Consider the following 14164-nt stretch of genomic DNA (forward strand, 5'->3'; position numbering starts at 1 on the left):
GTTGATAAATGAGGGTGAGCTGACCGGTCCCTGCTGCAACAAATTATCTAGCAGACCACTTCACATGCTTCACAGACGGTACAAGATTTGGACTTGAGATCTTGATCTCTTCTAGGCGCCGAAAATGTTCCATAGGGGAATTCCCCTGGAATATTCCAGGGGAATTGTTACTTTCATTTTTCCTCCTACATTGATTTGGTTAGCTGCAGGTAGGAGGAGCTTATTAGGTTCTTTATTAGTTGCTGTGGAAAAAGGAGAAACTTTCAGATGAATAGGAAGAACCAACCTGCAAAGGTGAGTATATTTACACCCGAATGATTTTCTTCTCTGCAGCACTGTATGATTGTGTTCAATATTGCTTGTGAGTATAATGTATTACAAATAATGATACATAGCTAATAGTGTTTTTCATTAAATAAAAAAAATTCTTATGATTCAGATGTGTTTGGGTTTAATCTATGTTTGCATTTTGATTATTTCCTTGTTTACCTAGCTTAGATTTATCCTTATCAGTACATCCCTTTTTGTTTAGTTTTATTCTGATTATTTGAGCATTTGATCTTTGATTACTGGTGGCTCAAAATTTAACTTGTACTTGTTACAAGATCAAATCTGGGCTTTAGAGGTTAATCCTAGAATATAAAAAATTATGAGGATTCATGAAAGAAGATGATCTACTAAAATTAGGTGTCAAACACATGACTGATTTACTGAACATTTTATAATTGTTAAGAGAAGATGCACACACAAAAAAGAAAAGAGTCATAAAGCAGCAAAAATATTTGAACTCCACAACAGCATTAAGTTTCCAACTTTAAACTAGAATTAAACTTGAATAAAACAAACAAACAAACAAAAAAACAACAACACTCGACATAAGACTTTCTTGCAAGTCTTCTGGATATTTCATTCAAAAATTAACTGTGTATTAATATAAAAACAAACCGAATTTCAAAATTGGTGCTACTTCAAAATTATTCTGTTGTCTTTTGAGAGATGATTTCCAGTCATAAACAAAGAAGTTGATTACATAGTTCTATATCCTACTTTGAATAATTAGGGGCCTAATTGATATTCTGACTATTTTCAAGTTCAAAACCAACAACAACAAAAAAAATATATATATTATGCAAATATGAGCTGGCAGTCTCACCAACCCAAACATTCAAAGTATTTAAAATAGAGGTTGCCAACACTTTCCCACAACATATGAAAGTAGAAAAATGATTCAAGATGTTTTTTTTTTTATCAGTCCCAAAATCAGTCTTGTGATACTTGTTTCCTGTATGCATGGTGCAAATGTACAGAACTGGGTTTGTGCTTTTGTCTAACCAGTATGACATCTGTCAACATACTCATACCAGACTTATCTAAAGGGATTTTCTGAGGTCGGTATGTGGTGTTCTTATTTTGTATCTGATTTTCTCTGGTTCAAACTGGTTCTTTTAGACACCAAGTCTCCGGTACTTTGTCACTTTTGTGTTATTCCTGAGTCTACAACTTTCTCTCTCTTAACTTAAAGTCCCAACTATTGATTTTCAGTTTTTTTTTGTTTTATTTGACATTTGTTTAGCTATTTTATTTAGCATTTACCTGATATCACAAAATCATTATTTAGTTTACATTCCAACAAGATTGAAAACAATTTTCCAAGGGAGGCCTGGACAAAAACGACGGCATAAAACAAAACCACAATTGACACAGTTACAAAACTAAACTAAAACACACTCTTGATTAAATGGCTGTGGTATAATTAAATGCTTATTTACCAGTTTAGAAAAAGTATTTGTTACTTTAATGTCATGAATAGGGTCAGAATCCCTGATGATGACAGATTGAGACTTAAGCACTTAAAAATAAGCAATGATTTAATTATTTAAAACAATTAGATTATCTCAAAAGCCAAAAACATAAGAAGTGGAAGCATAAAAAGTGTAAAAGTGTTTTCTTTACGTACCAGTCCCAAAAATCTGCATGACACACTGGTTTCTATGCATGATGCAAAGATACAAATCAGGGTGTGTGCTTTTGTTTAACCAGTGTGACTGGAAAAATAATTTACCCTCCACAAGATATATTTGCTCTTAGTGATGTAGAAGTATCAGAGAAGTGTAAAACTAACATTTTAAGCTTTAGTGTAGAATGCAACTTTTTCTTGGGTACCTGAACTTCAACTTTTTAAAACCAGTTCTTTATTTTACTTTTTGTCTGCAGATATCTTACATACACAACTGAAGTATTGTAAAGATGGAAATCTAAGAAATTGGAGATCAATAATTTTGCAGCAGGACGAGGAGGATCATCAACACCTCTGAAAAGGTTTCTGAAGAGTTGATGAACACATGCTAATCTAAACAAATCAACGGTAGGCTACAAAACTATGTCCTTTATGACTACAAATTTAACAAGAATGGGCTGAGAATGATTATTGTCCTTCATTGCTTCTGTTTTTTCTAATGGGACTGTGAATAGATTGTAAACAAACCCATTAGCAACATAGCTGTTAGCTAGCTAGTCACAAGCGCAGCGCCGCTTTTTTCCTGTTATTGCACTCATTTGGTGCCTTTCTACTTAATGTTTGTTATGAGGAAACAAGTAAGCAAAACTAAGAAAAAGTGTTTTAATGGATGGTATTTAAAAAAACTCACAAATGCTTTGTTCATCTTATTGTGCTAGCAACAATGGTAAGAATGAGTGTTTTCACCAAACGGCAAAAGCGGCAGTCAAAATAACGGATGGATTTTTTTTTTTCTCAAACCCACACAGCTATATTTCATTTTCTCTCACAGGTAGAGGTCAGCAATAGCTCTGCCACACCCTAAGAGAGAGGTAAGATTATTCTAATGAATTATTTTAACCACTGTCTTTCATTTAAGTTTAATTGAATTAACAGAATAGTGAAAAGAAATGTGTAAATGTAATTAACAGACTGGTCTGCAGCAGGATACAATAGATCAATGGAAGCAAGTGCAGCCACAGACGTCGATAAAAGTAAGAATCAACTCGTCTGTTTCACTCATTACAGTGAATCTGGAAATCATTCACAGCACTTCACTTTTTTCACATTTTATGCTACAGTATATATATTTTTTCATATAAATTGTATTAATCAACCTTTTTTCCTCAAAAGTCTACAAACAAATACCCAATAATGACAATGTGGTGACCGAATTGTTTTGAGGCACAAATCTGTAGGCCTCCATCACTGGTAAGTCATGTGAGATTTTCTGTGTAGAATTTTGGGGAAAAAGGTTATCTTAATACAATTTGGAATAAGAAAATAACATAACAAAATGTGGAAAAACTGAAGTACTGCCAATACTTTCCAGATGCACTGTTATCCCAACATTTGGCATTTGCTATTTTCATAACTGTGGTACAAATCTAGTCTTTTTTTTTTCTTGTTTTAGCTGATGCTGATCTCATCATTGTATTATTTGGTGACACAAGTTCAGTTGAGTCTGGAACAAAAAACATCTTAATTAACCAAGATGAGCACACAGAGTTTTCATCCAAGCTGTACGACTTGTGTGGTCGGCACATATATGTTATTAACCTAATTGGCCTGCGAGACATTAAAGAAATAACTCTAGATAAGGGAATCAATGCCTTTCTTTTACTGATCTCGTATGGCCACCATGTGAGTCAATACAAATCAGGGCTGCAGTGGTTGGAAAAAACTTTTGGGAGAGGAGCAATTTATTATTTGATGACAGTTTTGACTCATAATTCAGGTGAAAAATATGAAGATGCATTTAAAGACCTCAAGGTTTGTGACAGTTTTGTTGAAAAGAGATACCACACATGTACCAGGAGTATGTCCGTCTCAGAGGAGATAGCAGAGCTGCTGCTAAAAATACAGGCGATGGAGTCTGATAGCAATCCATCCTGCTTTACTGGACTCATATGTGGTGGAAATAAAGAGCAAAATAAGGATTTGGAGCCAGAATCTGTGGGACACAACTTGATGGAGTCTTCAGTGGTTAAGAAAAAACAAACTGGTAAGACTTAATTGTTGTCACTCAAGTTAATGTTCATTTCACAGCTGGAACATTTTCCAGCTGTGAAATGTCAATGTCACATTTATTTATATAGCACTTTAAAAAAACAAACTGCACCATAATAAAATAAGTTGATGAAAAGAAAAAGAAAAATAATATGAGAAAAAATAAAAAAGTAAAAAGAGCAAGTCAGACGGCGTCCCGACTGTTGCCTTGCAGCACAAGGACCTTCTTGCTGCAAGGCAACAGCTCCAACAACTGAGCCACTGTGCATCAGGCCTTCTTTAATAAATATTTAAACTTATATATTCATGGCGTGGTCCATTTAAGTTAATATGTTAACTGAAGTTCAGAAGCAGGGCCACGTCCAGATCACACCTCTAATTTTATGTATTTATCTAATTTCATCCCTTCCATTCATTTTCTAACACCTTTATCCAGGGGTGAAAGTAGGGGGGTACGGTCGGGTACTGCGTACCCCTAAAAGATTTAGTGGGGGTACGCAGTACCTGCAAGAGAGGGGAGCGGCTGTCAGCTGTAAGGAATCAATGGGTTCACTGTGCAGCCGTGAGTGATTAATTTTTCAAGAACAAACTAAAACACGACTTATTCAGTTAATAAATCCCCACCCTCACCCCCCCTTTCCAATTTCATATTGTTTCTGAACTGTTCGTGCTTTGCTAGAGCAGCTGTGCAACACGTAGGCAGGTTTTGAGTCGATCTCAGCATTAGGTGACAAGCTGAACCCCGCCAGGATGCTGAGACCAGCATGTCCTCCTCTGACTCCTTATCAAAACGTTCATAACTTTATTAAAGAACAACTAAAGTAAATCAACAAAACGTGTTAAAATTAAGGACCCAACAAAAATAATATTCTCAGTGATTATTGTTTCTACAAGGTGTTGCGCAGTTCTGTGCGTTTCGGTTCCATTATCAAAGTAACGAGCAGAACAGGAGTTTAAAAATAACTAATCAACCACCTCTGTGTTCATGAGAGGCTTATTAATAATCGCAAAATAAATATCAAGCCTGAAAGTCTGATAGGCTATCATAACCGACTAAATCTCTGTAAACGTAATCTGTGCTCGGCTCGAGGAGCAGCGGTTGCCACGGCAACGAGTGTGCTTAAACGAGAGAGAGAGAGAGAGAGAGAGAGAGAGTAAAAAGGTGCGAGTTGTTTAGAGTTGATCACCTGTTCAGTTATTTTACATTTGTTTACCTTTGCTGTGGTGCATCACAGCTGCTGTAGTTCTTATATATATACTTATATATATATATATATATATATATATATATATATAAAATTCCCTTCTCACCCTCTGTGGGTGGTCTCTCTCTTTTTCATCCTCTGAGCTCGGGTCCTCTACCAGAGGCCTGGGAGCTTGAGGGTTCCTCCAGTATCTTGGCTGTGCCTAGAACTGCACATTTCTGGACTGAGATGTCTGATGTTGTTCCTGGGATCTGTTTTAGCCACTGCTCCAGCGCTCCCTCCCTTCCCACCTCTGTTTGTCCGCCCGCCCATAGCATCAGAATTTGAAGTATCAAGTGTTGCCATGGCGATTGGAGAGCATTGATCGACAGTGCGCCCACCATTGGCCACACCAGTGAGCCTGTGTGTGTGAACAAGTAAAATGAGGCTTACAATGAAGAATTTTATTTCCTGCTAAAGTTTTTTGAGTTCGGGTTCTTAAAGTCTCTTGACTGACTGAACTCATGGTCTATGCTTTGCCTTTACTTGAATTATGCTAATGAGATCTGTGTGTAATATAGGCTTCTGTGTGTTGCCACTTTAAAAGGCACTTCTCAGAGCTAATTCTGCAGCTGCAGGGGAAAGTCAGTCCTAGCCTATTGAGAAGCTAATACTCACAGTCTGTCTTTGAAATAGTTTATACAGTTCTATAACAAATTCATCAGGTCAAAGCTACGCTAACAGCAACAGGCTAGTGCTTGCGAGGTAGCAGCCACCTCGACAAGAAATATTTTGATGTTTTAACATCAAGAGCTCCCATATAACAATTTATAGAACATTGAACTATAGATCTCTACTAACTGGCTGTTTTTACCTCAAAGGAGAAGAGGTGCAGAAGAGTGCAGCTGAAAGAGAGGTAAATATAAGCTTTTTATTTTAACACAACTTGTGGTTGTGGTATTATTGCTATTGGGTGTAATTTATTAGCTAAATTTTTTTTAAATATATTTGTTTTCTCAACAGGATCCAGCTATTGAACTGTCAGAAGAGAATCATAATGACAATGCAGCCATGAAGACAGGTACACTTTTAAACACATGAAAAACCTCCATAAAAACAATGAAACCTAAACTAGCTGTGCTGTAATTTTATCTTCTGGTTTTTTTTTCAGTAGGAACCTCAGCCAAGAGTTCAGGACAAAATGGTGAAAAGGTAGGACTGTGGTTGATGTTTAAATTAGTGGTCCACAAATGACAGATACCAATAATTGGTCTGTGTGTAAATTGTTTCTCAACAGTCACAGAAAGATTTGGACAAAATCGTCCAGAACAGCCAACATCAAAGAGAGACTCAGACATTGCTAACCAGACTGCAGCTTCAAGATGAATATCCAAGGAAGATGTCCCCAGGAAAATTTCTTCAAGTTGGTCCACCTTTAAAACTGCACCAAGACACATCTGAGAAAGATCTAGCATATTATTTTCTTCACAGGTTGATAATGTTAGATTACAGAGCCAGATACATTCCTGTTGAACAAGACAGTCTTAACGTCACCTGTTCAAAGCCTGTTCTTGACTCTGATGGAAATGATTCAGATGAGAGTGACTTGGAGTCCTTTATGAGTGCTGGTGTTGGCACAAATCAGCCAAGCCAGACTCATGTGCATCCAATGGATGTTCAGATGGCAGTATTTCACTGCTCAGACAACTTCCTCAGACAGATCATGATTACTAAGCTTTCCCAGTGTCAGTATGCCTTACCTTTGCTGGTTCCTGACCCATTTACAGCTGAGATTGAGTGTCCTCTATGGGCATTCAGGCAAATAACTAAAACATGGAAGAAAACCAAGGGGGATTCACAAGCCACCATGAAGAATATTCCAATCTGCAAAGCTGAAACACCCTTGGTATCTTTTTTCCGCCTGGGATCACTATCGGTGTCCAAGTCCCAGCTGATGAACTCCTTGATCAATGACCGCCACAGCACATTCTTCCACAGACACTGTCCTGGTAGCACCAAAACCCGACTTTTACTAGACGGAGTTGCTGAAATTACCTGGTACTGCCCAGCTGGAAAACCCGGTGATGCCTTCAATAACTGCATTGCTTTCTGTAACCTTCATGGTGATGCTGTGATGATCGAAAAGCAGCGTGACATACTGATGGAAAAGTCATCAGTCAATGTTGTGATGGTCCCAAATCTCCAAAAAGATGATGGGAGTAGGAAAATTATATCAGCTCTGTGGAAGTCCAAAAAGCCTCTGATTTGTCTCCTTGTTGATGACGATGGTGCTGTGGAGAGTAGGAAGGGAAAATACAAAATGGGACTCAAAGCAAGAAATCAGGCTGATGTTTCTGTTGAACTTAAAAGAATCATTCAAGGACTTTTGTCTTCAGAGGATCCTTCAATTTTAAAAACAACTTTCCAGCTTGAAACTATGATGGAGAACTCAGAAATCAAAGTGGATGAAAGCGACAATGCGTGCCAAAATGGAAAATCAGCTGCAGTGACAATAACTAATTTGTTTCAGAATAGAGATGTTTCAAGCATTAAGGATGACTTTCTTTCTTACCAAGGCCATCTGTGGCTGAAGTGGTGCAAAGCAAATAAGGAACTCCATCGTCTCACAGGAAACATTGAAAATGACAAATCCAAAAAGGAAAGAGAACTGACTCGAATTAGAGGACAACAGTGTGATATTTCTTGCAGTGAATTGATGAGGTTGTTCACCAAGAACCTCTTCATACTACCACCAAAAGACAAAGAATATTTCCTGAAATGGACTCAGATCCTAACAGATGCCCTCTCTGCAGATTGTATTTCTTCAATCCTTCAAAGCTACGACAACAAATGGTCTGAGGTTATGGCTTTGAGGAACAATCACGACAAATCAAAACATTTAGAAAAGATGGAAACTGAGCTTGAACTATTATCAAAAAAACTCCAGTCTGCAACATTTGGCTTGGAGCACATTTTCAGAGAAATGGGACAGATCTATGAGGCCCATAAAACAAAACATGGAGACAATAAATCTGGTAATTGGTGTAGCTATCCTAAACTGGCAGCAGATCTGCTGATCTCAGGTCATCCTCTGGAGCTGCTGGATGGGGACGCCGGCCATGTTCCTTTGAGGTGGATCTCCAGTGTTTTTGATGAAGTCATCAGGAAACTGGGCGACCTGAAAGTGTTTGTTTTGTCAGTTCTGGGTTTGCAGAGCAGCGGAAAATCAACAATGATGAATTCAATGTTTGGACTCCAGTTTGCAGTGAGTGCTGGAAGGTGCACCAAAGGTGCCTTCATGCAGCTGGTCAAGATGACAGAGGAGGTCAAGAAGGACATTAAGTTTGATTATTTGTTAGTGGTGGACACTGAAGGACTGAGGGCTCTGGAGCTGGAAAGTACTACTCTTCAACATGACAATGAACTGGCAACGTTTGTTGTAGGTGTGGGAAACATGACTTTAATCAACATCTTTGGGGAAAATCCAGCTGAGATGCAAGATATTCTGCAGATAGTTGTTCAAGCTTCTATGAGGATGAAGAAGATTAGACTGAGTCCAAGTTGTGTGTTTGTTCACCAGAATGTTACAGATGTTGCTGCAGCAGAGAAAAACATGGATGGTAGGAGGCGCCTGCAAGAAAAACTGGACCAAATGACCCAACTAGCAGCCAAAGAAGAGGACTGCAGTTCAAACTGCTTCGGTGATGTCATCACGTTTAATATAGAGACGGATGTGAAATATTTTGCTCAGCTATGGGAAGGAAGCCCACCGATGGCTCCTCCAAACCCAGGTTACAGTGAGAGCATCCAAGAACTGAAGGCACATATTCTCTCTAAAGCCTCAGCGTCCAATGGGATCAGTCTTTCACACCTCAAGGTACATATTCAGGATCTGTGGGACGCACTCCTGAATGAAAACTTTGTTTTCAGTTTTAAAAACACACAAGAAATTGCAGAGTACAGAAAACTGGAGGCGGAGTATGGGAACTGGACCTGGGCTATCAGGGACAACCTGTTGACCATTGAAAACCAGCTATACAACAGAATCGAAAATGGAGACCTCAACCAGCTTGAGTCAAGTAGTATTAGTACAGAAACTAGCAAAGCATATGAAGAAATCGAAGAAGCGATGATAAGATACTTTGAGGAAGAAAAGAACAAAGAAACATTGGTCCAGTGGAGAGGCCGGTTTGAGTGCAAACTCAAAGAGTTTCACGACGAACAAGTGGGAACAGTTAAAAGAAAACTGGATGGAGTGATTCGACAAAAGAGCGCTCGGAAAATGATGGACGATATGAAGACAGAGTTTGAGAACAAGCTCCTCCAGAAGAGCAAAGACATTGCTCAAAACTTCAAGAACAAGTCCAAAGAGGAAGCAGAGCTTCAACAGGCATTCAACACCGACTGGAAAATCTGGGTTAATGAATTAACAAAAAATACAAAACCCTTGGAGGACATAGAGTTGGACAATGATCTGTTTGTTATCCTTAAAGAGATTGGCATGGAGGAAAAACTTATCAAAGAATGCAAAGAAAGCGGCACATATAAAGATATATCGAAGACTGATAAATATGTGGATTATATAAACATTCTCAAGAAGGAAGATCTCAATGAGACGAGTGGAAAACCTCAAAGCGATGAGACGGAAAACAATGTAACCAATAAACAAACGAAATCTACTAACGTCAAGAACGTTTGGAAAGCAGTCTTAAAACAATACTTCAAAACACCCAAAGCATCTTCTGTTGATCAAATACAGATCAAACAAATTATTGATATTGTTGCAAAAGAGTCCGTTGATACAATCAAAAAGAAACCCGTAGCAACAAGAGGCTACCAATCAACCTATTTGCACGAAATGGTCCATTTCATCAAAGAAAATGTGGCAATGTTGGAATCAGAGTTAAAGTATGCTTTTGTAAAGAAATTTACAGTAGATCTTGTTCTCTATGTGTTTGATTTAGTAAAGAGTTGGCTGCTGGAGTCCCAGCAGAAATTCAAACTGGACAACGATGCACTTTGCTATCTGGAAAGCAGGAAAATGCATTATTACAACATTTTCCAAATCTGCTGCAAAGGAAGTTCCTCCGTTGTAGTGCTTGGCGAACTGATCTGTGAGAAACTGAGACCATCGATTGCTGAAGCTGCTTATACCAAGACCGCCTTGGCCCTCGCTCGAGACATGAAGTGTAACGTCCCAGCCTTCAGTGGAAACAGGCTGAACTTGGAGAAACATGTGCTCAGGTCACTCGCAGAGAGAGAGGAGTTTGAGGAGTTCATCGTCTACTTCCAAAACCCCAGAGAGCAAATAGAGGCTTTCATTACAGCAGAAGTCCAGAGATACATTGACACTGGTCATAATAAGGCAGAAATAATACTCCAACAAAATGTGGAAGACATTTACACAGTTGTGAGTCAAGCTCTATGTACTGCAACAGAGAAAGTTAAAATCCAGCGAGGCGATATAAACGCGTGGCTGAGTGAATTATCCCTTCTGATGAAAGATCAGCTAAAATTTGATAGTGCCTCTTTTAAGGACTTCAGCGACATACATGATTTTGACTTTCTCAGCAAAGAAACAGATGAAAAACTCAAATCAGTGAAAGAGCAAATTAGTAGCTTCTCGGTGCATGAAATGAAAAAATCAAGGGAAACGCCTGAACAAATCCTCATTGATCAGCTGTGCAGATGTTGCTGGGTCAAGTGTCCGTTCTGCTCTGCTGTGTGCACCAACACGCTCGAAGACCACAGCCCTGACGACCACAGCGTGCCTTTCCATCGATCCTGTTCACTCAGTGGCATGTATCATGCAAACACCAGAGTCATGTACATAAACTTCTGCACATCAGATGTTTCAAGCGATCGCACTTTCCTTCCCAACCGAGAATCAAAGAGAGCCTTTCCCTATAAGGAGTACAGAAAGGCTGGTCCAGAGTTTAAGTCGTGGAGAATCACCCCCGATGAGTCGAAACTGCCGTACTGGAAATGGGTTGTGTGCAGATTTAGAAGTAATCTGGAAAAATACTATGGGTTAAAATTTGAGGGTTTAGGTAAGATTCCTGAAAACTGGAAAGAAATCAGAAAAGAGGAAGCCATAAAAAGTCTGGATGAAATGTGTCAGTGAAAAAACTCCCCTACAACTCTGCAAAGGAAGAATCTGTCTGATTTAGTTCTTTATAGCTACACCAACTCAGACAGTAAATTTAAAAATAAAGAAAAAATTAATACTAGCTATGTATGTTTTTTTCATGTTAAGTAGCAAACTGTGTTGCAAAAACGCAACACAATAAGAATTTAGATTTTCTTTTTAAACCGCCTCTTACTCGTTTTATATTCAGAACTGAAGGGTGGAAGTTTTGTTTCATAAATTTACTATTTTTCTGGTATTAACTTACATTTTACATCATTTAGTTCAATGCTCAATATAGATTTATTTGCTGTAGTCTAATACAATTTATGTAACGAGCAAAAATCTCTAATTTTATGCATTGCGTCTCATCAAAATACCTGATCAACATCAAAACTGCATTTATATGACAACCTTTTGTTTGATTTTTATTTTTAGTTGAATGCATTTCTGAAACTCACAGAAGGAACAGTAGTAACTGATGGTAACCTGTACTTTGAATTAACTATACTCTAACATTTTCTTTTGGATGTAATGTTTACTAGGAATGCTGTTGGGTACGTGAAAAGTATTGGTTAATTTAAAAAAAAAAATCAAAGTTTTCTAACAAGTATTTGTTTGTTGCTTATTGATACGACTTGCTAAAAGTATACAAACCCTCTGGAACAAGTACTTTAATAACATGCTTCAGAAATGCCACAGCTGTAAATCAGCTTATGTTCAGAAATCAGTTTCTACTTCCTAATAAACATCTGGCTTCAGTCTGCTGCCTCTCATTTTGTTTGCTTCTTTTAGTAATTTAATAATTAAACATCAGTTACCCAAAGTTACTCTTTTTGTATTTTTGCACCATTTTGTTCATGCTTTTGACAACTCTGAGTTCCTTTTCTAATCCGAATTCATTTTCTTCCAAATTCACTGTTTGTTGAACATGGAAACTTAGATAAATATGCATATTTAGGAGAGGAGTAAAAGTAAAATAACACTTTATTTTCATTAGTTTCACATGAACACTTATTTTAACAGCTTCACTAAGTCTTCATTGGACTCCAACGGCTGAAAGGTTCAGAACGATGGTTCTGAAGGTTCAAGTGAACGAAGCTGAAAAAAGGTGGGAGGACAGAATGGTGTCATCTTTCTTGTGGTAAAGTTTGACCAGCACCAGTTTAACAGATTCCTTTGAGTCAAACGATCTCACCTGTACGGAGCATCTCTGTGTAATGACAGGATCGTCCCACGGCTGAAAGTCCTGAAAGTGGCTGATCTGGTTTTCATGAACCAAAACATTTCCCACGACCTTCTGAGAGATGAGGAGATCAGATCAGAGAGCCAAAAGATAAATCAATATATTGAACGTTAATCTCGCAGTGACAGTCGTTCCACAGGACTCAAAGCTGAATACGAAGAGAGCTCTGGCGCTGTCTGTCTCTGTCGGACCGCAGCCTGGGTCCAGCAGAGTGGTTCTGTTGGGGCTGGACAGTGAGGGTGGTGTCCACTATCGCTACCATCCGTCCTTCAGGCTGACACTCTGCCAGAGACGTGAGAGTTAACAATCCTGAAATAACTAACAAAACAAGAGAAACGTTTTTTTTCTGATCCTCCATGTTGTACCCAGAAGTTCTCAGGCAGGAAATGTGCATTTGTGGACGAGACGGTCGCGTTCCTGCATCCACAACAAACACGTTCACCCCCCCCAATGAGGCCCCACAATGACAGCTTCTACATCATAAAAACAAATGGAGATGTTAACGCAACAGATATTAAAGAGGTATTAAAAGTGAACCTAGGAAAGCCTAAAGTGAAATATATTAAGAAAATACAGACTGGTGTAGAACCTGCACCTCATAGATCATCCCTGTGCTGCTGAAGGGAATCTTCACGGTTGGGTAGGCGACCTGGGCCTCCACCTTTAACCCAGCCATCTCCACCACACATAACGTATTTTGTTGGATATTAAAATATCATATATATTAATAAATATTTTTTGAACAAATGACATTTGCTTTTCAAGATATTTTTGTAGAGTTCCCCGTTTTGCGTACTGTAATTGATTGGAAATTTATTTATTTTGACTTAAAAATAAACGAAAAATTGCCACATTTGCAGAAAAATCAAATGCTGGAATTGCACTTCTATGAAGACTGAGGAATTAAATGAGAGGAAACAGAAAGTAGAGTGGGGAAACAGATTAATTTATGCATGAAATATATTTAAATTTATCTTTAGATATTTTGACAATGACCTGCAGAATGAGGGATATAAAGACGAAAATTGTGTCTAGTCATTTATGCACATAATCTAATTTATTTGTCTGTTTCTTTAAAAAATTAATCTATTTATGGGTTTCATGTATTCAATTTAAAGAAGCCACCTACTAGCGTTAATTAAACGGTGCTTCTGAAACTAATACCTAGAGATAAGGCCAGCAGCACAGACAGACTGAAATAAACACGTTCAGAAACATCAGAACCTGTAGTTGAACGACTTCAACTCTTTTATTCTGATACCTACCCACACAGAATATAAATAAAAGTCATCTTCATGGCTCTGTTATTCGGAACAAGTCCGGTTAAAGCTGTCAGTGTTCAGCTGCCGCCATTTTCCAAATCTTCCTATATACCTGATATAGATACATATATATATAGATATAACATATATAAATATATATAAAACAATGTTTTATAAAGCTCCAGATAAACTGTGGAGAGGTGTTTGTTGAGAAAAATTACTTTAGAGGTGAAAACACGGGGATACAGCGACACCTAGCGGTCTGAGCGGAACTACGTCTGCGTTCAGGAGTAAAGAGTCAGGAAGGAAGGAAGAAAGGAATGAGGAAAGAAAAAAGGA

General features: G+C 38.1%; 1 protein-coding gene across 8 annotated transcripts; it reads left to right on the forward strand.

The window, feature by feature from the left end:
- Nucleotides 1–261: 261 nt before the first annotated feature.
- Nucleotides 262–12083, forward strand: LOC103137518 (interferon-induced very large GTPase 1-like). Of its 8 annotated transcripts, none has more exons than XM_007551278.1 (9): nt 262–294; nt 2215–2365; nt 2767–2829; nt 2929–2991; nt 3411–4001; nt 6072–6106; nt 6214–6271; nt 6362–6402; nt 6488–12083. In XM_007551278.1, the coding sequence occupies exons 4-9, from the start codon at nt 2958–2960 to the stop codon at nt 11312–11314; spliced, it is 5586 nt and encodes a 1861-aa protein (XP_007551340.1). In that variant the 5' UTR covers nt 262–294; nt 2215–2365; nt 2767–2829; nt 2929–2957; the 3' UTR covers nt 11315–12083. The 8 variants fall into 8 exon arrangements, with proteins under 8 accessions (XP_007551340.1, XP_007551342.1, XP_007551338.1 ...); XM_007551280.1 differs by having other exon boundaries at nt 2941–2991; XM_007551276.1 differs by having other exon boundaries at nt 2790–2829.
- The last annotated feature ends 2081 nt before the right edge of the window (nt 12084–14164 follow it).

Source organism: Poecilia formosa, unplaced genomic scaffold (assembly GCF_000485575.1).
Source record: "Poecilia formosa unplaced genomic scaffold, Poecilia_formosa-5.1.2 Scaffold41, whole genome shotgun sequence".
In the NCBI taxonomy this organism is placed as follows: domain Eukaryota; kingdom Metazoa; phylum Chordata; class Actinopteri; order Cyprinodontiformes; family Poeciliidae; genus Poecilia; species Poecilia formosa.